Genomic DNA, 23,237 nt, shown 5'->3' with positions numbered 1-23,237 from the left:
TTGGTATCAATGTCCAACAGCTTTAGGAGGACTAACTGTCGAACGAAGCACAAGAGATGGCCGGACCAAACATCTACCCACCGAAATTCGAGGGAAAATTCGCGAGCTGAAAGAAAAAGATGGAGGTATTCTTTAAGACAGATTTCGATTTACTATTAATCATGAAATTTAGTTTTGTAGCACCAGAGGGTAAAGAAGAATACCAATAGACGAAGAAAGAGCAAGTCGACTTCATGGCAAACGGCAAAGCAGAGTTTCATCTGCTTAGCATCTTACCACCTCAAGAAGTCGATCGGATCAGAGCCTATGAGTCAGCCAAGGAGCTCTGGGAGAACTTCCTAGAACTACATGAAGAGACCTCGGAGGCAAAACTCGCGAGACAAGATCTACTCCAGAACCATATCAGCAAACTCCAATTAGAAGAAGGTCAAACCATTGCACACATTTACTCTAGAATAAAGGAATTTATCACCGAACTCATGAATCTCAAAGAAAAGGTAACTAACTGAGATTCGCTAAGGTACGCACTTAACGTATTCCCTAGAACTACTAAATGGCATCATTAGTAGGCTTATTTATCTCTAAGGATCTAGAAGTAAGTACTTTAGAATAATTGTTTTCAACTTTTGAAGTTCATGAAACGAGATGTACATATTTAAAAAGGAGCCCAAGCACAATATTGCCTTAAAGGTAAAAATAGACTAATCAAATTCTGAAACTTCTCTCGTTGATGACGAAATGATATTCATGGTAAGAAAATTTAAAAAGTTATTTAAAAGTAATAAATTTAATCAAATGCAGGATAAAAGAAGAAGAAGAAAGATAAGATGCTACCACTGCAATGAAGAAGGGCACATGAAAGACAATTGTCCTAAATTGAAGAGCGAAGACAAGAGTAAAGACAAGAACAAGGACAAAAGACCAGTCCAGACAAAACATCGAAATCTAAAGGTGACGTGGGACAAAACATCGTCCGAATCAGAGATCGAAGTCATCGCCGGACTTACGCTAGTGGCAAGTCACCAAGAAGATGAAGACGAAACAAGCTCATCCTCAATGAGCATCAAGAACATCTATGAAGGGGGAGCATCGTCAAAGGAAAGCAGCACTACAGGGGAGCATCAGAAATCGATAAGGTAAGTCAGGTATGGTCCCTACCTCCTGACCAATTATTTAAATTTATAAAAATATTGTCAAAGAGTTCTTGCAAATTAGAGATAGAAAATAAAAAATTATTAAAAGAAAATGAAGAATTAAAATTAACCGTAGCAACATTTTGTCGACTAGAGGATTTCAACAAAATTAAAATGAAAAATTGAAAGAAGAAATTAAAAACAATGCATACTCACAAGTTAGAAAATATAATGGACTAAATTGACATTTTAGATACCATAAGAGCCAAATTAGGAGAATATCACAGAGATATATCCCTAAGAAATTTTTAATTAACCTAGTTGGAAGGAATTTATTTTGGATTCTAAAATCATGTTTAAGTTAAAATTATCGTTTTGTGCATATTTTTTAAAAAAAAATTGAAAGTTTGACCAAGGGCTTTCAGAAAAAAATAAATAAATATTTAAGTTTTTTTAAAAGACTTTGTCTAGAAGTGGTTATTGTCTAATAACCAAGAATGTCTAATACCTCATCACAGCTTGGAAGTCAATTACTGAAATTAATGTTTAACTGACTAACTGTTAAAGTATTTAATTATTATAAAATTATTTATGCTTTCACTTAAATTGGTCTTGCAATGCTATTTTTACAAAATTTATTTTTTCTATGGAACTTTATCATTTTCTCTATCTAAGGGAATTTTTTTTCAAAACTAAAATGTTTTTTCAAAACTGAAAGTTTTTTTTTAAGTTCCAAACATAATTTAGAAATTGAAAATTCTAGATTTTCAAAAACTTAAAACTTCTTGATTTTATTCCTTAGACTTTGCAAGACTGCCCCATTTTAATGTGATCAAAGGGGGAGAACTAGAGATTAAGTCTAAAGGGAGGGTACATTTTTTTATTTTTGTACATGTTTTTCTTATATGCAAAATATGTACTTGCTATTTCTATTACTATTTGTTTCTTGGTTTACCCTAACTTAACTTGGGTTGATCCACATCAAAAAGAGGGAGATTGTAAGTACCTGTGATGGTTTGAATGTGATCAACCAAGTCAAGTTAGGTATTGTTGTTATTTTGATGTCTTATGTCTAAGTGTGCAGGAATTTAGGAGCACAGGAATTCTAGCAAAAGGCGCAACTAGCGAGAAGGACGACACGGGAGAGAGCCGACGGGCTCGATGCGTCCGAGGGACGAAGCGCTGCAAAAGAGCACGCTAGCAGACTAGAAGGAGGCGCACGGCGTTTCTGAGGAACGAGAAACCGGAGCGGAAGACTGCTCGAAAGCCGAAAAATGAGTTCGGGTGAGCCTTATTCCGGATGGTCGAAATCACCCAAGCAAGTGGAACCGGAATAGAAGAGCTGGACCAATGCGAGTGAAACTGGAGCAGAAGACTGGGACCGAAAGTCAACAAAATGTTGACTTTTTTGTCCGGGCGCTCTGACTTAGTCCGGGGGCCCGAACCTGAAATCTCAGCCAAATGTAACGTGGCGTGTTCCGTTGCAATGGGGATAAAGTTTTATCCCCCTCTAGGTGCCTGGAACCCTTCCAAGCACTTTGACTAGGGCTATAAATACAGCTCTAACCCCAGTAAGTCAAAATAACACTTGTAAACGACTCCTCTTTAGTTTTCTTCTATAATTAAGTGCTTCAACTGTTGCAAGAGACTTCTCTGCTAAAGGAGTAAAGGAGATTACTTAGTGAGATTCAACTTCCTTGGATTAACAATTCTCTGATTACAAATCAAGTAATCCTTTTGTGCCTCTTCTTTTTAATCAGTCTCTTATTTCTTTTATGTAAGTGTCTATTCTAATCGAGCTATAAGATCGAGAAAGGAGATTTTATTTATTTTTATTATGTAGGTTATTCACCCCTCTAATCAGTCGTCAAGGGACCAACAACAACTATCCGACTAATTTAAAATTTAAATAGAAAATAATAATAATAATAATAACCATAATAATAACAATAATAAAAAAATAATAAATATACCATTAAAAAGGAAAATATGATGCAGACCAAAAAAAACCCCCTTTTTCATGTTGATCTTAAAAAACAATACTCCCGTATTTTTTTCTAAAATAGAAAAAAATCACTCAAATCACTTTTAAAAATAGAAGAAAAACTCTTTTAAAAAATATTATCATCCAAAAAGTTAGAGGAAATAAAACACATGAAAACTTGAAATCTTGAAAATTGTATTTATTATAATAAAAAATAAATTAAAAGAAAAATGTATTTGAGCTCCATTTAGAAAAGTAAACTTTTCACAATTTCACCTAGATAAAAAAAAAATAGAACTACATTTTTAACACAACAACAACAATCAAATCTTTTTTCATTAGGTGGGATCGGCTGTATGAATTCTTTTACGCCATTGAGCTCTATCTCCTACTATATCATCATCTATATTTAAATAAATTTTATCTTATTTTATTGTTGCTAACCAAGTCTTTTTTGGTCTTCCTCTTCCTCGTTTGATATGCATGTTTATCATAGTTTCACATCGCCTAACTGGGACATTTATTGGTCGTCTAAGTACATGTCCGTACCATCTTAAACGTGTCTCTCGGAGTTTGTCCTCAATAGATGCAACTCTGACTTTCTCTCTAATGCTCTCATTCCTTATTTTATCCATCTTCGTATGTCCACACATCCACCTTAACATCCTCATTTCTGCAACTCTCATCTTATGCTCATGTGCTCGAGACATAGCCCAACATTCAGCTCCATATAACATAGCAGGTCTAACAACGGTTTTATAGAACTTATCTTTAAGTTTAAGAGGTACTTTATGGTCACATAAAACACCCGACGCTCCCCTCCATTTCACCCATCCTGCTTACATTCTATGTAAGACGTCTCTCTCAATCCCTCCATCATTTTATAAAAATGATCCTAAATATTTAAATCTCTCGGTTCCGGGCAACTCGTCCTCTCCTATCTTAACAATTGTTTCATTACTTCTAATATTACTAAACTTAAATTCCATATATTCTGTCTTTAATCTACTAAGCTTAAAACCTTTCCCTTCTAGTGTTTCCCTCCAAGATTCTAGCTTAGCATTTACTCCTTCACATGTCTCATCTACTAAAATAATATCATCTGCAAACAACATGCACCACGGTACTGTGTCTTGAATGTGCGCAGTGAGTTCGTCCATAATTAGTGTAAAAAGATAGGGACTTAGGGATGATCATTGATGTAACCCTATTTTTATTGAAAATGCTTCAGTTACTCCGCCTGAAGTCTTTACTCTGGTCGTTACATCCTTATACATATCCTTAATTAGTTCAATATATGTTACGCTAACACCTCTCTTTTCTAAAATTCTCCATATAATTTCTCTTAGGACTCTATCATAAGCTTTTTCTAAGTCAATAAATACCATGTATAGATCTTGTTTTTGCTCCCGATATTTTTCAATTAATTGTCTAAGGAGATGTATAGCTTCTATTGTCGACCTTCCAAGCATGAACCCAAATTGATTTTCTGTCACTGTGGTCTCCTTCCTTAATCTTTTTTCTATTACTTTTTCCCAAAGTTTCATTGTATGACTCATTAATTTAATACCCCTATAGTTTGCACAATTTTGTATGTCTCCCTTGTTCTTATATAAGGGAACTAGAGTATTTATCCTCCATTGATCAGACATTCTTTTCGTTTTTAATATCATGTTAAATAATTTTGTAAGTCATTCAATACCTTGTTTCCCTAAGCACTTCCATACCTCTATCGGAATATCATCTGGTCCAACGGCTTTTCCATTGTGCATCTCATTTAAAGTTTGTTTTACTTCTGAAGTTTGAATTCTACGATAAAAATTAAAATTTCTACGCTCATTTGACCTAATTAAATTACCTAAGTTAAGTTGATCACCTAAACCTTCATTAAAAAGTTGATGAAAATACCTCTTCCACCGCTCTTTTATTTCTCCATCATTTATTAATACTCTATTACATTCATCTTTAATACATTTTATTTGGCTAAGATCTCTTGTTTTCCTTTCTCTTACTTTAGCTATTCTATAAATGTCTCTTTCCCTTCTTTTGTATCCAATTTTCGATATAACCGTTCAAAAGTTTCATTTTTTGCTTCACTCACTACTTTCTTAGCTTCTTTCTTGGCTATTGTATATTTTTTTTAAGTTTTCCTCATTCTTACAAATATATAATTCCTTATAAGCTATTCGTTTTTCTTTCACTTTCTCTTGTATTTTCTCATTCCACCACCAATGTGGCAAAAGGCGATTCGCTCGCCCCCAACGCCCCCGTCAACCCGTCCCTAGGCCAACACGGAGGAGGTAAATCCCGGGTGGCTACTAGCCATTAGTGCAAATGACCAAGACATGGGGGAGGTCATGCTCGGTCACGCAGAGTTTCGACCCCAAGACCTCATGTGGCAATACCCCATGTCTTAACCATCGCACCGCCCTGAGGAGACTTCTCATTCCACCACTAAGATTCTTTACTTAGTGGCGCATGTCCCTTTGACTCACCGAGTACACTCTTAGCTACTATTTTAAACTTTGATATCATCTTATCCCATATTGTATTAGAGTCACCGTATATTTCACCTAATGCATGTACTTCTACCTTCTCCTTAAATATATTTTGTTTCTCATCCTTTAACTTCCACCACTTAATTCTAGGAATTTGTATATATTCTTTCTATTGATACTATGTTTGAGGCGTATATCTAACACTAATACCATATGTTGGGTAGTTAAAATTTCTCCAGTGATGACTTTGCAATCTTTAAAAATCTTTCTATCCTTCTTCCTAACCATAAGAAAGTCAATTTGCAATTTATTATTCCCACTTTTGAATGTGACTAAGTGTTCTTTTCTTTTCTTAAAAAAACGTATTAGCTAATATAAGGTCATATGCTATTGCAAAATCTAATATAGTTTTCCCTTTCTCATTCCTCGTTCCAAACCCATAACTCTCATGTACTCTCTCATATTCCTCATTTTTCACTCCAACATGCCTATTTAGATCACCTCCTATTAAAATCATTTCATTTGGCGGAATATTTTGTAATATTTCATCTAAGTCCTCCCAAAACCTTGATTTGATAGTTTCATCTAATCCTATTTGTGATGCATATACGCTAATTATGTTCATAATTTCTTTCGCCACTATCATCTTAAGGTTATAATTCTATCCCCTTTTCTAACTACTCCTACATATTCATCCTTTAACAAATTATCTACAATGATACCTACTCCATTTCTTGTTTTACTTTTTCCAGTGTACCATAACTTAAAACCCGAGTTCTCTATCATCTTTGCCTTCTCGCCTATCCATTTTGTCTCTTGTACACACAAAATACTAATTTTTCTCCTAATCATCATATCTACTATCTCCATTGATTTACCAGTGAGAGTTCCTATATTCCATGTTTCAAATATTAGATTATTAGTTTTCCTATCATATTTGTTCTTATCTAACCTATGGTGTGAGAACTTTTGTCTATTTAACACTACACCCAAGTTCTCATGGAGATATAGCGGTCCTTGTTGAGACCCTGTAACGCGAACTCTTATATATTTATCACTACATCCGAGTTCTGGAGATGTAGTGATCCTTGCCGAGACGTTACAATCAAACCCTGCAACGCATTTCTTCCGGAGAACAACCTAGTATTAACACAATAGTTTAATGAATTCATTCATTGAATATTTATCATAATTTGACACTAGCTGGCAACCTAACGCAACCCTCCTCCTTTATCCAAGCTTAGAATCGATCATAACCGGTCATCATGGGCAGAGTTAGAATTACATTTTTAACATCAATAAAAATTTTAAAAGGCGTTTTGAAAAAAAAAAAAAAAAACTACTAACCCGGGGAGCATTGTCAAACTGTGCTATACCAAACTCATTAAGCCAAAACATATAATACCAAAAAATTTCGGAAGACCAGATACTATAATTGGCAATATGGACTTCAGAATTGGAGCTTCAAAACATGGTTCATTCATAAATATGGAACTGGTATGACAATGAACAGAAAGTTGTAAAAATCAATTCGTGCTATTCGATGTTTATGATCTTAGCTTTGGCAGAGCAAATACAGAAAAATGCTATTATTGGTACAGGTAATGTAACAGATAAACATTCAATTTTTCAGCTAAAATTAGTTTGTCCTTGTTACTTGGGGTATGATGGAATCATTATGTGGAATCTCGTTCATAGACAGCCAGCGCAATTGCTGTTCCGAAAAATCGGGTTCATCAACCTGCCAAACGATAGGAGCAATTTCGGAGTTCATTTCAGAAAGAAAATGGAAGAGATAGTTCTCTTACCTGTGTGTTTTCCATCACGAAACTGTGCATTTTTTGATGATTTGAATGTTTCCAAAAATTCCTTGCCCTTTCGCAACTCTAGCCTTTGTCTGGCTCTGTCCCACTTGTGCTCGGCAGACAGAATCTCTATTACACGGGGCAATGCTCGACCTGCTGCATCAGTGTCAAGAAAAGCAAGTCTAGACCTTCGAGCGATGAAGTCGACAGCTGATTCGCAATACTCGTTCCGAGCACAATATGCAACCTCAGCTTCTAGGAAGGGGTATCCATGGGCTAGTCGTTTCCCCAAGTTCTCATTCTGTCAAAAGAACACAAAGGGAGAATGCATGTGAAGCAGTTGGACCAAGTAGATGCCACACTAAAACAATGATCATAAACATCACTGAGGTTTCCTAGGAATTAGACTCAAGTACAAGCATCAACAATGAATGTGAATCTATGTGAACAACTATTTCTACGAAATTTTAATAAGAATTCAAGTGCCTACTCCGAATTTCGCCACATGGGTTGGAAAAGGCAGATGAAGAGTTCAACTGCTATAGCATCTTATCAAATCTCTATTAAAATTGCTAGCAAAGCAGCAATTCCACATGATCAGCCAAGATATTCATCAATGACGCCGTAGCACAGACAGAAACGTACAAAAAAAAAACAGAAAACAAAATGCAAACCTTTTCAATTGACATGATACCGCTCAAGATATTTATGGGTTCTGTGAGTAAATTTACAAAAAAAATGTTCAGATATCTACAACCCACATAAGTTGAGAAGGGGGTGTTATAAAACATGCTCTTTATCCTTACTGTCCTTGGAAAAATACATTCTTAGAAAGCTCTAAATGCAGGATGATGTTTTCAAATGCTTGTGCTTGAATCTTCCAGAGCTAAAGAATCCAAGGAAAGGTTATCAAGCATCATCTTTTTTTTTTTGAATGTTATCGGTACTCGAAATTAATGTAGAGAAAAGAATAAGTAACTGCAGCAGAGTTATTTTATATCTCATAAGGAATTTAGAATCGACAGGAGCATCAATATTCATAAGCTAAAATAGTTGGAAACCCCCAGCATCTATGTAATGCAATAAAAAGCCAAAATGTAAACTGGAAATTAGTTAGTCTGTGAAACTCACTTTGTATTGTGACAAAAAAAAAATGACTATGCTCGAGTCTTACCTGAGCAATAGTAGCTACTCGTTCAGCAAGAGTACCATATGCGTGGGATAAATGCTTGGAAACAGCACTATCCATCACCCCAGGAATAATTTTGCCGCTGTGTGTTTTTTTCATTCGTACATACTGTTGAGCAAGTATAGTGAATGACACTGGATCCCATCCATCTCCACCGGCAATACGGAGGTGATCAGTCACACAACCATTGGAAGGTTTCAACTTGCCTGCCTCTATTGCTGCATTAACTGCATCTTCAGCCATGCTGGTATTAACAAGAAAATTTTATTAAGTATAAAGAAATTGTAAACAAATCTACCACAAACACTCTACATAAACTCCAGAATGCAATGAAAACAAGTAAAACATATACCTGTTGGTATAAACTCAACTTCACCCATTTGGCTCTAGTTATTGAATTACACAATGATATGCTAATGTACAAGCAATCTTTTCTATAGTTTTGTCTCCTAAAGTCATCTTTCATTAATCCTAACCCATAAGTAAAGTACGCAATTTTTTTTTGGCTATTTTAAGCAAGAATTAGGCTATGATTACTTGGAAGTAAGGAATCCGATTACGAGGGAATCAGATGCACCTTTCCTTCTAGTCAATTTTGCTTCCCCAAATATAAGTGGAAATGACGATGGAAAGAGTCACCCAATGAGCAAAAAAGACCATGACTTCGTATCCACAACCAAATGTGGTGATCATTGGTGATATCATATGTGAACATCAGAGCATTGGTCCACAACCACAAAGTGACAAGCATTGGCACTGCCTTTTCATATTGAGGGAATTGAGGGCGATAAGTGATCCTGAGGCCAGAAGTGGCAACATGGAGGTAGAAGATGATGTTGGCTATAGATGTCTGATGTGGTGTTTGCTAAAGCTTATAAGATGTGGTCTTGTGGTTTTCAAGAAGGGATAAAAGAAGATGGATTTGGCAGGGAAGGAGGATCAGAACAGGATAGCCCCTTCTTTTCCTTCACATCACCAACTAATCAACCTTACCTCCCTCCCCATTCTCCCCCTTCTCTCCTTTCCTTCCCCTCTTTTACCTCTCCCTTCTCTAATCCAAAGTAATAACAGCCTTAAGGATTTATGGAGAACAGACAATGGAACCTCATGAATGTATTTTGATAATGCAACCAATGTTTACTAGTTCTGTATGTGCTGGCAGGTAAATTGGTTACAACTCAGTAATATGATTACTGTAAATAGTGTCAATGGAATAACAATTATTATTAGAGTTGCTATCACCAACTGAGGAGAATCTAGGTTAGTGTGGAGGATGATATAGTTTTGCTAGAATTAAATGGCAGGATAAGACTTGTTGGGCAAGCCGCAAATAGTTGACACTCACTGCTTGCTGATGTTGTAGATCAACTAAAGTAGTATATCATGGAATCAAATGGCTATATTTCTGAAACTGATCATGGTATGATGCAAAACAAACCAATGTCGGCAAATATTAAGTATTTCAGATGATCATTCCAATTCAGGCAGTTGAGTAATTAAAGATTAGCATGGTCGCACATCTTAGAATGTTTTCCCAAATAAAATCAAAATCAATGAAATTACAAAAGACTTTTGTCCGTTGATCACAAAGCATGGCGTCTAAAAATTATGTTGAGGGAAATTTATTATTGATTTACTAGGATTTGATAATAAAGGGTAGCTTCAATGTGTAGTCAACTTTCTGCAGTGCCATTAATTTTTCCAGTTAAAATCTGGTAAAATAACATTCAGACGAAATTACAGAAGTTATTTTTGTCTGTTGCTTGTTTAGTATGGCATTATAGAAGTGAAATAGAGAGAAATTTATTCAGAGATTTACTTGCAATGAAGGTTACCTTCGGTATGTAGTCCACTTTCCACCTGTTATAGTTATAAAACCAGGATGATCCACAAAGATGACATGATCTCTGGATATACTCTCAGTGTTTTTTGCTGATGGATCAATGGCCAATGGTCGAATACCACTCCATGCAGAATGCACATCTGAACGTCTAACCTGATGTTTTAACCAGATTATGAATCAAAATCTGTAACTTTTCTACTGGTTCTATATACATTTGCTGATTTAATGGAATGACCACAATGAATAGTTATGTATAATACATATATTACACTTCCTTTTCTAAATTTGTCTCTCCATCAACCAGAGTTTCAGCATATTATGAATCAAATTTTAATGATGTTATCAACGCATCCAAGTTGAATAAGCTAATAAGCTAACTAACATTTTTCCTAAAGATAGTTCAACCATCTTCTACTTTTCCTTAGTTTACGAATTCCATGCATCCCTCTTCTTCCTCTTCCCCACATTGTAATTTATTTCTATGGTAAGTTTTCTCAAAATGGAACTACTTAGTAATAAATGTAGACACTGAGTTTCAAATTAAAAATTCCCAAAAGTTCTTAGTCATTAAATGACCACAGGCCCTATTCTAGGAAAAAAAGAGTATCAAAAGGAATCTATTGTTCGATTTGCTTATGCATTTTTGTGTTAGCCAGAAATGGAAGAAGCCTTAATGCATTCAGTAGAATATCAATCTTCTCAGTTTTGATTTTTACTCCCATTCAATCATGACCCTATATTCCCATCCAAGCATAAATTGCTTAAATAATGAATCAATTTAGAAATAGGATGCATCTTATTTTCTAGAAGGCTAACATAACTAAAGATAATTGCTTTCCTATATAATTTGTAAAGAATTAGTTCTTATGATACTTTTCCAGAAATGTTTATTAGAATGAAACAATGAATCAAAATAACAACCATCAGCATTTTTTATTCTCGGTTAGTTCAAGGATTCATATTTCTAATAACTGCCACCTCAGGAAATTATCACAAAGAGGATATTGACATTGCATGCTTCTTGCTAATATAACCTACGAATACTAAGTATTTTCTAATTAGAGGGTGAAACAAATTTATATGAGGTGATTACATGGGAAAACTAGAAAGAATCGACAATGAGTGTGCCTTAGTGATTGATATTTCTTCTCAGCAGTCTTAGAGGAAAGATTTAATGCTACTGTTAACTTATTGTAATATCTATATCCGAATGAAGTGATACTTGGTTTATTATGAGACCAAAAGTATTAAAACTATAACTAACGATGAACTTACAGGTAGAAGAATATGCAAGAAAAACCTAATTAAACTGAAGATTATAGATACGAAGTGAGCATTGTGCAAACCTGGACATTAAGGTAGTCAGAAATGGCATCCAATATAAATTGTATTTCATCTTCATGTGGCTCTGGGAGCATTGTAATGGCAGTGCTAGAATCTGTAGTTCCAGCAAGTGTCTTTCCCAACCAAGGTAACATAAAAACAACCCGTCCATCTTTTGTTTTGGGAACAATTAGTCCCATTCCCTCAGGAGAATAATAATCAGGAAGTATTATGTGGACACCACTACTTGGACATATCATTGCTGGTGCATCTTTATTGGCCATTTTTCTTATGCTATCACAAAAGGGTCCAGCCGCATTTATAATAACTTTTGCAAATGTATCAAACTCTTTACCTGATCAATGTTCATATTTAAGGAGCATAACAAGTTAAAAAAAAGACAGTTTCCTTAGTGTTGGTCAAGAACAATATTATATAGATCAACATAAATCATAAAATTAATTCATATCTCATTCAAGCATAAACTTTGCAAGTCAAGAATTACTGACAATTATGCTAAGCAGCATTGCATGAGAAAAGCATTGTAAGTTGATGCAATATATGTTGCGAGTAGAATAGAAGTCCATTATGTGTTATTTTCTCAGCCAATTCAGTATGCAATGATGTAAAAGAGCTTATCCAGCGATTTAGTATATATGGTCCTGATTCTGCCAATAGGAATAGCTCTTGGCTGAGGAAATGAGGATGTTTGCTTTAATAGAGCTTGTTAGAATGACAAGGGGGCTACTACTGGAGCATCTAAGCAAACTTAGCTAAAAAGACAGTTAAATAATTCTGCTGCATCTATAATCATCTGCACAACAAGATTCAGAAGTATCTTGCATCTAACTACAATACCCATTAACACACAAAAGCTAGTTTGATGGTTCAATTTTGTGATCATTTTCCTGTTCCATATTTAAAGTTAAACGTGGAAATGATTTTTATAAAGAAAAAGAGAAGAGGAAAATGAACTTGCTTAGATGTACCTGACAACTGATTGCGAATTCGTGCACCCACTACTCGCTCACCAACTTCATCCTTAATCAAGGATACTACTTCTGCATGATTAAGAACAGCAGCACCGACTAATGCAGCAGTACAAGCTAGTCCTACATTCAGCCGTGAATCGTTCATTTGCCCATCATAATACACAACAGTTCCTTTCAAGCTTCCCTTGTGACCTTTCTTGGCCAGTGTTGGAAAAAGTTCAGCTGATTCATTTGCAGAATAATACCGTGAGAGATGTAGCATCCTTCGGCCAGCAACAAGATCATATAATTTTAGTCCCATCCAATAATATACAGTCTCAAACCACTCAAAACAAGGTGTCATGCAGGGCAATGCTTGGCATAAATGTGGGGCGTTATCAATGACCTGCTTACGCTCCCTTAGTGCATGGAAAACCAATTTCAACTGCCCATAGTCAAGATTGAACACAGCTTTTTCCAAATATCGTACACCTAACAAGTAATTATCAACAAGTAAGACTGAAAGCCACTAACAATTTAGATGTACCATTAAAATGTATGAGGGTCGTACAGCAACAACACCTAATCACACTTTCATCCATTTGCAACCAAAGGTTAATTTAATTGAAAAATGCCATAGGACCTTTATCTTGGATGCTAGCATATAGTACCTAAGAAGCTTTTGGTGCATGTGGATGGGAAATCCAACTCCTTTGCTATAATATAATAAAGTGAAAAAACAAAAGAGAAAGTGGGAATTCTGGCTTATCTCAACAACACGCAGTTACCAAAAAATGGTATCCGATTGTTCATTGAAATAAAGAAAAAGCCAAAAAAAAAAAAAAAAAGCGGGGGGATTGAAAACTACTAACCTCCGTGTACTAATTTAGTGGACCTCGAAGACGACCCCGACGAGAAATCTTCCCTCTCGACGAGACCCACGCGAAGCCCTCGGGTGGCGGCATCCAGCGCGACGCCGCAGCCGGTAGCCCCACCGCCGATCACGAGGACATCGAGCGGGTTGATGGGGCTGGTCCCGATGAGGGCCGACTCCTGGACCTCCCTTGGCGGGACTACGGCGAAGGGATCGGCGATCTTTCGTCGGGCGAAATCGATCCCAGAGGGTCCGCGTTCGGAGGCGGAGGCCGTCGGTGGCTGCACGAGAGCAACGGCCGCCCAGGACGCCCCCGAGGCAGCGAGGACTGCTCCGAGTCCCTTAAAGCGAGAAGTGGCCGCCATGTTTAGGATGCAGAGAGAAGGATCGGAGACGGAAAGTCTGGAGACCCTGCTCCAGCGGAATCGTGGGAGCGACGGAGGCAGTCGTCGGAGGCAAGCTTTATTGGAATAAATCGATACTGGCACAAACCGAGGCGAACCGGATCCTGATACCGGATCCGCATGCAGAATATTTACCAAATGATATATCAAAATTCAAAAGAGTTTATTAACATGTTAAATTAAATTAAAATTACTAATTGTAATTCAAATTATTCACCCTACGCTAAGATTGTAATAGTTAATGAAAAAATTTTGAATCGAATCAATATTAATTAGCGTAAACTGAAACGCTGTTCTTGGAAACGTGGTTAAGGATTCATGTGCGCTAAAGTGTCAACTGCCGAGTTGCTTGGAGTATCGAAGTCACATAAGAATGGTTAAACCATTAGACTTCCTTCGGCTGGCTCAGACACAGGAGCCTTTGGCTTCGGCTTGTCTACCACGATTGCCTGCGTCAACGCCATTCCGGCCTGCGTCGTATGCGTCGTCAACACCATTCCGGCCACCGACACAGCATTTTGCAGGCCGCATCTTGTCACCTAAGCTCGGTCCATAACTCCAGTCTCCAGCTTCAACTAAGTACTCATACATCAGTCATAGCATTGTAGCCAATCTCCCACTCGCGGTCCTTGATGTTCTCGACCGCCGCCTCTCCTTCCACACCTGCATTGTGGGCGATCAAAGCTTCCGCGATATAAGCTCCTGTAAGATTGTATAAATTAGATAGCAGAGTTGTAAATTGATGTGCAACTTGTCTGAATTGATAATGTCTGGCTGTACCTTTTGAACAATGTCGGCACCGATATGCTCATTGGCGCCTCCAATCTCGCCTTTGATGGCAGCCACAAAAGTGGAGACGTGAACCAGGGGGGCGCCTCCACCAGGAACAATACCCTCCTCTATAGCAGCAACTGTGGCATTCTAGGCGTCTTCTATTCTCAGCTTGAGATATTCAAACTCTGTTTCAGTGGCCACACCGACCTTTCAAACTGCTACGCCGACAGAGAGTTTAGCAATCCTCCGCTAGCTTCTCAGAATCATAAATAGAGTCTGTCTCTGCGAGTTCTTTAATTGGGCTATCCTAACCTGGATCTCATCCTTGGATGCAGCCTCGGCGATCAAGGTAGTCAAGTTCTGCAAGATTGTGATCTTCCTTGCTGTACCAAGTTGTCCTCCACCAGGAACAATACCCTCCTCTATAGCAGCAACTGTGGCATTCTAGGCGTCTTCTATTCTCAGCTTGAGATATTCAAACTCTGTTTCAGTGGCCACACCGACCTTTCAAACTGCTACGCCGACAGAGAGTTTAGCAATCCTCCGCTAGCTTCTCAGAATCATAAATAGAGTCTGTCTCTGCGAGTTCTTTAATTGGGCTATCCTAACCTGGATCTCATCCTTGGATGCAGCCTCGGCGATCAAGGTAGTCAAGTTCTGCAAGATTGTGATCTTCCTTGCTGTACCAAGTTGTTCTACTGAAACATTCTCCATCAACAAACCAAGATCTTTTGCCTGGAACTCCCCTAACATGAAAATGTTAATCAATGGCCTTAAAGGCATAGTTGTTTGCAAGTTTAACAAGCAGCAGATCCACCGTTATGTTTCAATCTTTTTGATTTTCTGATTGTTAAATCACAAAACATAAGAACATCCAGACCAATAAACAGTGCATTAAATAATGAAAGCTACTGGAAATTAGTCAATGTGATCAGATATGAAAGACTAAATTCATTGGTAATTCACTCAGTCACAAAGATTTTTGTTCCTAAAATATGTTCATTGAACTTGTGTAACCTTATAATTGCAATAACCTAAATGAAAAAGAAACTTACAAATAGCGACTTGAACAAGCAAATTAAGAATACCTGTAACAATGGCAATATCTTGAAGAAGAGCCTTGCTTCTTTCGCCAAATCCAGGAGCTTTGACTGCAGCAACGTTCAGAATACCTCGAAGCTTATTCACGACCAGAGTTGCTAAAGCCTCACCAGTGACATCCTCTGTGATAATGAGGAGGAACTCTCAATTGAGTGGTCTTTTCCAACAGAGGTCTGATTTCCTTTATTGTTGAAATTTTTTGATCAGTCACAATAACTTTGGCATTCTCAAACTCAACAAGCAGTTTTTCAGGATTTGTGACAAACTGCGGAGAGATGTAGCCTCGATCAATTTGCGTGACCCAAAAGGCACTGAAGTCTTAAAAAGTTGCTCAAAAGCAATGAAGCAACTAAATCAAAAGCAAATTCACAAGTCTTACCTCCATCCCTTCTTCAACTTCAACAGTAGTTTCAAATGAGGATGAGGACTCAATAGATAGCATACCATCAGGACCAACTTTATCAATAGCATCAGAAATCATAGTTCCTAGGAATTCATCATTGCCAACAGAAATTGATTCAACAGCTGCAGCAGATGCATATATTCATCAAATATTAGCCTTCTTAGAAGAATTCAAAACTACAAGTAAAACCTTTTAAGAATTCAAGGAAATATATGTCTAGAAAAGAGTTAAGAACATTCAGAACATAGGTTAACATAGTTGCAAGTAACAGTGTGCATCCAACACATTATACCTTCTGGCAACCTTCATTTCAAAATAACAGAACACAGTGTATCACTCGTCCTACTACGAACTAGACTGCAGAAGGAAGCTAATTTAGGCTCTAGGATCTTGGTTCGTGTAAAGACACTGCATACCTCACGAATCAAAGCTGCACCAGCATTTTCCATAGCTCAATGGCACGGGCAATAGTTACACCATCACTGACAACTTTTGGAGCTCCATACTCATATAACACGACGTTTCTCCCTGCAGCTCATATGAAACAAGGATTTCAAGCACATAATCAATTGTACAATATACAAAAGGCTCGCGCGGATAAGAGAGTAACATCAGCTAGAATTTTTGAAGAGGACGCATAATAGTTCTGACAGATGTTTTGTATCCAATAATCAAATCCAACTATAGAAGAAAAACTACTAAAAAATCACAGAACACACAAAGGCAAATAGAAAAGAATTGAAACCGAAAGGACCAGTCAGTCACAGAAGCAATACCTCTAGGACCAAGGGTTGCACCGACAGCATTAGCAAGCTTCTCGACGCCGGCCTGAAGAGCCGACCAGGAACTCTGATCAAAGGCGATGTTCTTCGCCATGGCTCGCACGACGAGCTTCCGGCGCGCATCGGGCCTCTGCCTCTGGGCCGCTCTCCCCCTCAGACACTCCTGAGATAGCGTTGGCGGAGGCCATCGGAGGAATGGCAGGGAGTAGCGTGAGCGACGACGATGAGACCGAAACATGGTGAAAAAGGTAAGTACGCTCGCCGCCAAACCGTCCCAGCCAACACTGAGGACAGCGGGTTTAGGAAAGGGAGGGTTTCGGTATGACGAAGGAAGATAGGCAGAGATTCCAGAAGCTTCGGAAGCAAAGACATTTGGACCATCTAGGCGCCCAAACATTATGGATTCGGCCCGAATTGGGCTGATTTTTTTTTTTTTTTTTTTTTAAGTGGTGAAAGGGAAGAGTAAGGTCCCTTTACCGTGCATTAGTATGGTAATAATCATTAATTTTTAAAAATCCAATTATTCGAAATTATTAATCCGGGAGGTAACTAATCCAATCCAATCGATGGAAGATTTTCATCAATTATCAAAATAAATTTGGAAAGTATTCATATTGTTGGATACCGATAGCTAACCATCATAAGTTGATCCTCACTAATGAAAGTCATGTTTCACCTGAGTACTCAACTATGACTCCTAATATGGCCGCTCCACCAGTGGACCCAAGCTCATGTGTAATCATATTTCATGTTGCATTTGCAATACAGTCACTTCGCAAGTGGATCCAGACCCATAGGTAATAGTACTTCGTGTGACTTTCGATGCTTTTCCATCAAATAGAGCATAAATATGCTCCAGCTGAGGATTTATCTATGATGCCTTGGAGATCCACCAAATATTCTATCGTTGCACCATGCCTCGAGGGGTGATAATCATCCTTTCCTTTTGTGGCAAAAGATGATAACTCTTACCTTAAAATCCCTCCAAGACCGCCCTAAGTATATTAGAATGGAGTAAATCATAGGGGTTATTTGCCCAGCCGAGCAGCCTCCTAGATGAGGGAGCCTAACACAGGATAAACCCGCGATTCGAACCCGAGATGTATTGTGGCAACTCTTCACCCAAATACCAACTCGATTACGCGCCATGGGGGCGATAATCATCTTTTCCTTTTTTTTTTTTTTTTGGTAATATAGATATCTAATTTTTTAAACTGACTAATCTTGAAGATGACCGACATAATCCTATAAAAAAATTTTACCAACCATCAAAATAAATCAAAAAATATTCACAGAGGTCCATTCATATTCCTACACTCTAAAAGTTCTCATCCCAATAGTGAAAAAAATTATACTTAAATACTTGATTAATCGTTTGAAGAGTGCAAACTGACCTTCACCTCAAGTTTACTTTTCTTTTTCTTTTCTTTTTTTACATAGAAGGATGTCAAACAAGCATGGTAGCTATCTCACATGCAATTTTGGCTCCCCATGAATATATTTGTATTTTGCCCTCTGAAATTGTTATGCGAGAATCAAACGAATGGGATTCATTCTCTACTACTCGCTCCCACCTCTCTCTAGTTAGACCAAATTACTTAAGCATCATCTACTTCCAGTATTTGCAAACTAAAATACTGACTAATAAAGATACACTCTAAAAGTACAAATAAAGTAATAAAAAATGTTTTTATAAAATATAATTATATATTTTAAAAGCAACAATGTCTTCGTTTGTATATTTTGTCTTAGACTTTATATAATTATCTTTTGTAAATAAAAATAAATTTTATACCGTAGCTCATGGGTACGTAATTGCGAATATTAACAACTTGAAAATCCTTCCGTTATACCGTAGCTAGCTATTTATTTATTCTTGTTTATCTTGCCTTGTTTTTTTGGCGAATGGGATGCCCATGAGGGTGCCGTTTAGAAATCCAGATCACCAGCGATGAGACGTAGCGTACAATTTCTATTAAGCGCTTTACGTCACCTAAAGTCTCCCTAATTCAATATAAACAACTGGTTCTTCCGCTGTCACACACCCATGCCTTTTTAAGCCTTTGATTCTCTATCAAAATTAAATAAAATATTTTACTTTAAAATAATAATTGAAAGATATCATTGTTCACACACGCGTGCTACACTGGATTCACAATGATATCAAATATTTCTTCCAAATATTTATGGGTCACTTTTATATCATCAATTAAATATCTCACTTATTAAATATCTCAAATCTCATAATAAAATATTCCCTCAACCAAATATTTATGGACCCCACCTATTAAATATTTTTATTTCTCAATTACAACTTCTTGGGCTCACTTTCATACCACCCATAATGAAATCACCTTACACAAAATTGTGCCCGGTAATTTCTATTCTTCTTTCAAATATCCCCCACAATGAAGGATATTTGAGAATGGAAGATATTTGAAAAAATATCCCCTCTAAATATCCCTCATTGAAGATGTTCTTAAATAAAATTAAAAAAAAAAAAAAAAAAAAAAGTGAGAGGGGAGGGACAGCTGTCGCCATAGTCCCTCCAGCTCTTAGTCTTGGCTATAACATTGTTAATTACTACAATGTCTAACCATTATTAAGTACCTACTGTATAATACTTAATACAATATTATTATAGTATTATAATAACTATTTAGTCATTTTTATTAACGTTTTAAAATAATTTAAATTAATTTAAATTAATTTAAAATAATTTTTATAAAATTTAAATAATTTTGAAGAAGTTTATTGATCTTGTCCTAGAATTATGGAGATAGTTGATTAGAAATGTGGTTATTGTGTTGACTGAATGTGGACTTCACTTCGCTCTGCAAACACAAGAAACGTCAGTGCCGAGTCAGGAAAGGGATTTCCGGTGTTGACCCTCTAACGCTGAGCATCAGTCACCGAAAGAGGAAAAAGACAGAGCAACAATAGATACAAGTGTAAATAGTGAATAATTAGTACCTCCGCCGATGCATGAACCTCTTTTTATATAGTGCTCTGGTACGCAACATGCGCATTTCTCTCGAGACGTGGGCACGTTCTCCAATTGGTCGTGGGCACGTTCTCCATTTTATCTTATAAAAGGACATATCAGGAAAGTGCCTCTGACACCATACTTTAACAGGGCATATCCCTGACAAAACAGTAGAAGCTTCCGTCATACGATCCGTCTGTTAACCATGCCCTGTGTCATAGGTATTATCTATCAGAAGGATATTGAGAGATACAACAATGATCCCGTTGTTCAGTCGAGCGGGATAGCCGCTCAGCTGGGACTCCTCCGCTCGATCACCTTTGACTATTCTTTCTTGTGGTGACTAAGTATAATAGCTTGTCTCATTTCGTTCGGACAAGTGCTTTGGTGACCTTAGCATTCTGCGGATCCGCACTGAACGTCTAACGATCCTACCCTATTATTCTGAGCTGGACGGGGGGCGACTCGGACAAGTCACTTGCCGATTGGACACTGCACGCATCGATCAGTTATTGTAGTCGACCTCTGCTCGATCACTATAAATGAGCCCTTTAACATCCTGTCGTTGATCATTTGGATGTTGACATCCACGTCGACTCCTATTTTGACCTGTACTTAGTGGAGTGTTTTTTTATCACCCCATCATTTATCAAAAAGTATTTTGATATAATAATATTTAGAACTTATAATTAAGAGTTTAAAATTGTAGAGTTTAGAATTTAACTATAATATTAGCAATTAATCGGTAATTATAATATAAAAATTATCTATTTTACACTTAATAAAATTGAGCCTCTAACACTAATAGCTACTTGCTAATTATCGTATCCTGAGATTATGGTGTAGCATCAGGATATGTTGGTTGTCATATCCGTGGTTATTTTTAATCCTGTTAAAATAAAATATTTTTTTTAAATAAAATCAATTATAGAGCATCTTTTTAATTAATTAATGTTTTTTTTTGAAAAAAACTTTATTTTAAATTTTTAATGACCAATCCTCTTGTTTTTTTTTTCTGTGAGTTTAACCTCCGAAGTTCGTTATATATACAACTTCACCACCACCCTCTATCTTTTAACAAAAGAATGCATTCATGGCTTTCTTCGTCTTCTTCCTCCTCCTCGCTCCGATGCTCTCCGACGTGGTCCCTCGTTCCGCCGCGCTCAACCCTTCCATTGCTTGCAACTCCACCCTCGACCCCAAGTTTTGCATGACCTTCCTCACGCGGCCGCGAGACTGCAGCCTCCACGATTACGGCCGCTTCTCCCTGGCCAAGTCCCTCTCTAACGCCCGCATGTTCCTCGACTTGGTCGACCTCTACCTCGCCCGCCGGTCGACCTTGTCCCCCACTTCCGTCATGGCCCTCCAGGACTGCCGGCTCCTCTCTAGCCTCAACATCGACTTCTTGACTACGGCATCGGTCACGGTGAATTACACCGACACGCTGCTCGGCCACCAGGCCGAGAAGCTGCAGACCCTGCTCTCCGCCCTGGTGACCAACCAAAAGACCTGCTCCGACGGCCTGAAAGCGGTTCCTATTTCCGACGGCCTCGCGGTGCCCATTTCCGACTGCACCAAGCTCTACAGCATGTCCCTCGCGCTCTTCAACAAGGCTTGGGTCATGCCCAACAAGACGAACAGGGGAAACCGCTCTGCCTCAGAAGTAACGCCGCACCGCAGAGGACTTCTCTTCCACGAGGCTCTCGTCGACGGCGATCGCCGGCTGCCGCTGTGGATCTCGGGCTCGAAGAGAGAACTGCTCGAGAGGTGGAGGCGCCGTACCCAACGACTCCTGCAAGACGGCACGGATACCATTCTGGTGCACAACATTGTGCTGGTGAGCCAAGATGGAAAGGGGGACTACACCAGCATCACCGCCGCGGTCAACTCGGCACCAAGCAACCTCGACGGGACCACCGCCGGCTACTACTTGATATTCGTCGCCGCCGGAATCTACCAGGAGTACGTCGTCGTCGGGCAGCGTAAAACGTACTTGATGATGATCGGCGAAGGTATCAACCAGACGGTGGTCACCGGAAACCATAATGTGGCCGATGGCCGGACTACCTTCAACAGCGCAACGTTTGGTATATATGCGAATTATAGAAGTCGAAGAATTTAACCATTAATCGATTCCTTTATTTAGATAGTAAACGATCGAATTGCTCTGCTCTGCAGCGGTGGTGGGGCAGGGGTTCGTGGCCATGAACATGACCTTCCGGAACACCGCCGGCCCCGCGAAGGGCCAGGCCGTCGCCATCCGGAATGGGGCCGACCTCTCGGCCTTCTACCTCTGCAGCTTCGAGGGCTACCAGGACACGCTCTACGCGCACTCGATGCGGCAATTCTACCGCGAGTGCGACATCTACGGCACTGTCGACTACATCTTCGGCGACGCGGCGGCGGTCTTCCAGCGATGCAACGTCTACTCCCGGCTGCCTCTTCACGGGCAGGGCAATACCATCACCGCCCAGGGCCGGAGCGACCCCAACCAGAACACCGGCACCTCGATGCAGTCTTGCAGGTTCCTCGCCGCGGCCGACCTCAAGGCGGCAGGCCACTCGACGAGGACGTACCTCGGCCGGCCGTGGCAGCTCTACTCGAGGACGGTGATCATGGAGTCGTTCATCGACGCGTTGGTCGATCCGGCAGGGTGGTTGCCGTGGAACGGCAGCTTCGCGTTGGCAACGTTGTACTATGCGGAGTTCCGTAACTCGGGGCCCGGCGCTGGGACTGCCAGCCGGGTCAAATGGCCGGGATTTCATGTGATTAGGTCCGGCGAGGCGGACAATTTCACGGCGAGCAAGTTCATTCAGGGAGACAACTGGTTGTCACTGGCCGGAGTGCCTTATGACAGAGGATTAAAGCTTTAATTAACAAATTACTTGAAGATTAATTAATAATTAAAGAAGCTTTGATCAGTCTAATTAAACTTGATTCATTCGTATTCTTTTGTTCTTGTTCACGTTGTGAAAATCTGATACATATTATTATCGAGCAGCGTGCAATTTGATGGAAGACGAATTTTCATTTTGAAGACGGAACGTGCAGAAGACTACAAAGAGTTGACTAAAATGTGTCGACTAATAATAATAATTGAATATTCAAAATACAGTTGTAGCATACTTTGAAACTGAAGAACAGCACTCCATGAGCAAGGTGCGTTG

General features: G+C 38.6%; 2 protein-coding genes and 1 pseudogene across 2 annotated transcripts; 1 reads left to right on the top strand and 2 right to left on the bottom strand.

Moving 5' to 3' along the window:
- Window positions 1-7,254: 7,254 nt before the first annotated feature.
- Window positions 7,255-14,113, bottom strand: LOC122010105 (glycerol-3-phosphate dehydrogenase SDP6, mitochondrial). The gene is made up of 7 exons (XM_042566507.1): window positions 13,619-14,113; window positions 12,765-13,238; window positions 11,799-12,130; window positions 10,445-10,605; window positions 8,595-8,853; window positions 7,424-7,721; window positions 7,255-7,356 (listed from the first exon to the last, which is right to left on the bottom strand). Exons 1-7 carry the CDS (start codon window positions 13,983-13,985, stop codon window positions 7,352-7,354), a joined length of 1,896 nt encoding a protein of 631 aa, XP_042422441.1. The 5' UTR covers window positions 13,986-14,113; the 3' UTR covers window positions 7,255-7,351.
- A 153-nt stretch (window positions 14,114-14,266) lies between these two features.
- Window positions 14,267-17,178, bottom strand: LOC122011211 (annotated as a pseudogene).
- Window positions 17,179-21,163: 3,985 nt separating this feature from the next.
- LOC122011210 (pectinesterase-like) lies at window positions 21,164-22,943 on the top strand. Its single transcript, XM_042567616.1, has 2 exons — window positions 21,164-22,157; window positions 22,249-22,943. Exons 1-2 carry the CDS (start codon window positions 21,164-21,166, stop codon window positions 22,941-22,943), a joined length of 1,689 nt encoding a protein of 562 aa, XP_042423550.1.
- The last annotated feature ends 294 nt before the right edge of the window (window positions 22,944-23,237 follow it).

Source organism: Zingiber officinale, chromosome 8A, assembly GCF_018446385.1.
Source record: "Zingiber officinale cultivar Zhangliang chromosome 8A, Zo_v1.1, whole genome shotgun sequence".
NCBI lineage: Eukaryota > Viridiplantae > Streptophyta > Magnoliopsida > Zingiberales > Zingiberaceae > Zingiber > Zingiber officinale.
The sequence above is the reverse complement of the archived record's forward strand: the minus strand, read 5'-3'. Positions and strand labels throughout refer to the sequence as shown.

Bases quoted from the DNA above. Each gene is read 5' to 3' on its own strand.
- LOC122010105 (XM_042566507.1), bottom strand. From the start codon at position 13,985: ATGGCGGCCACTTCTCGCTTTAAGGGACTCGGAGCAGTCCTCGCTGCC. The intron at 13,239-13,618 runs GTTAGTAGTTTT...ATTACTTGTTAG, and splicing joins CACTAAATTAGTACACGGAG to GTGTACGATATTTGGAAAAA. The intron at 8,854-10,444 runs GTAACCTTCATT...TGTTAATACCAG, and splicing joins AAGTGGACTACATACCGAAG to CATGGCTGAAGATGCAGTTA.
- LOC122011210 (XM_042567616.1), top strand. From the start codon at position 21,164: ATGGCTTTCTTCGTCTTCTTCCTCCTCCTCGCTCCGATGCTCTCCGAC. The intron at 22,158-22,248 runs GTATATATGCGA...TCTGCTCTGCAG, and splicing joins CTTCAACAGCGCAACGTTTG to CGGTGGTGGGGCAGGGGTTC.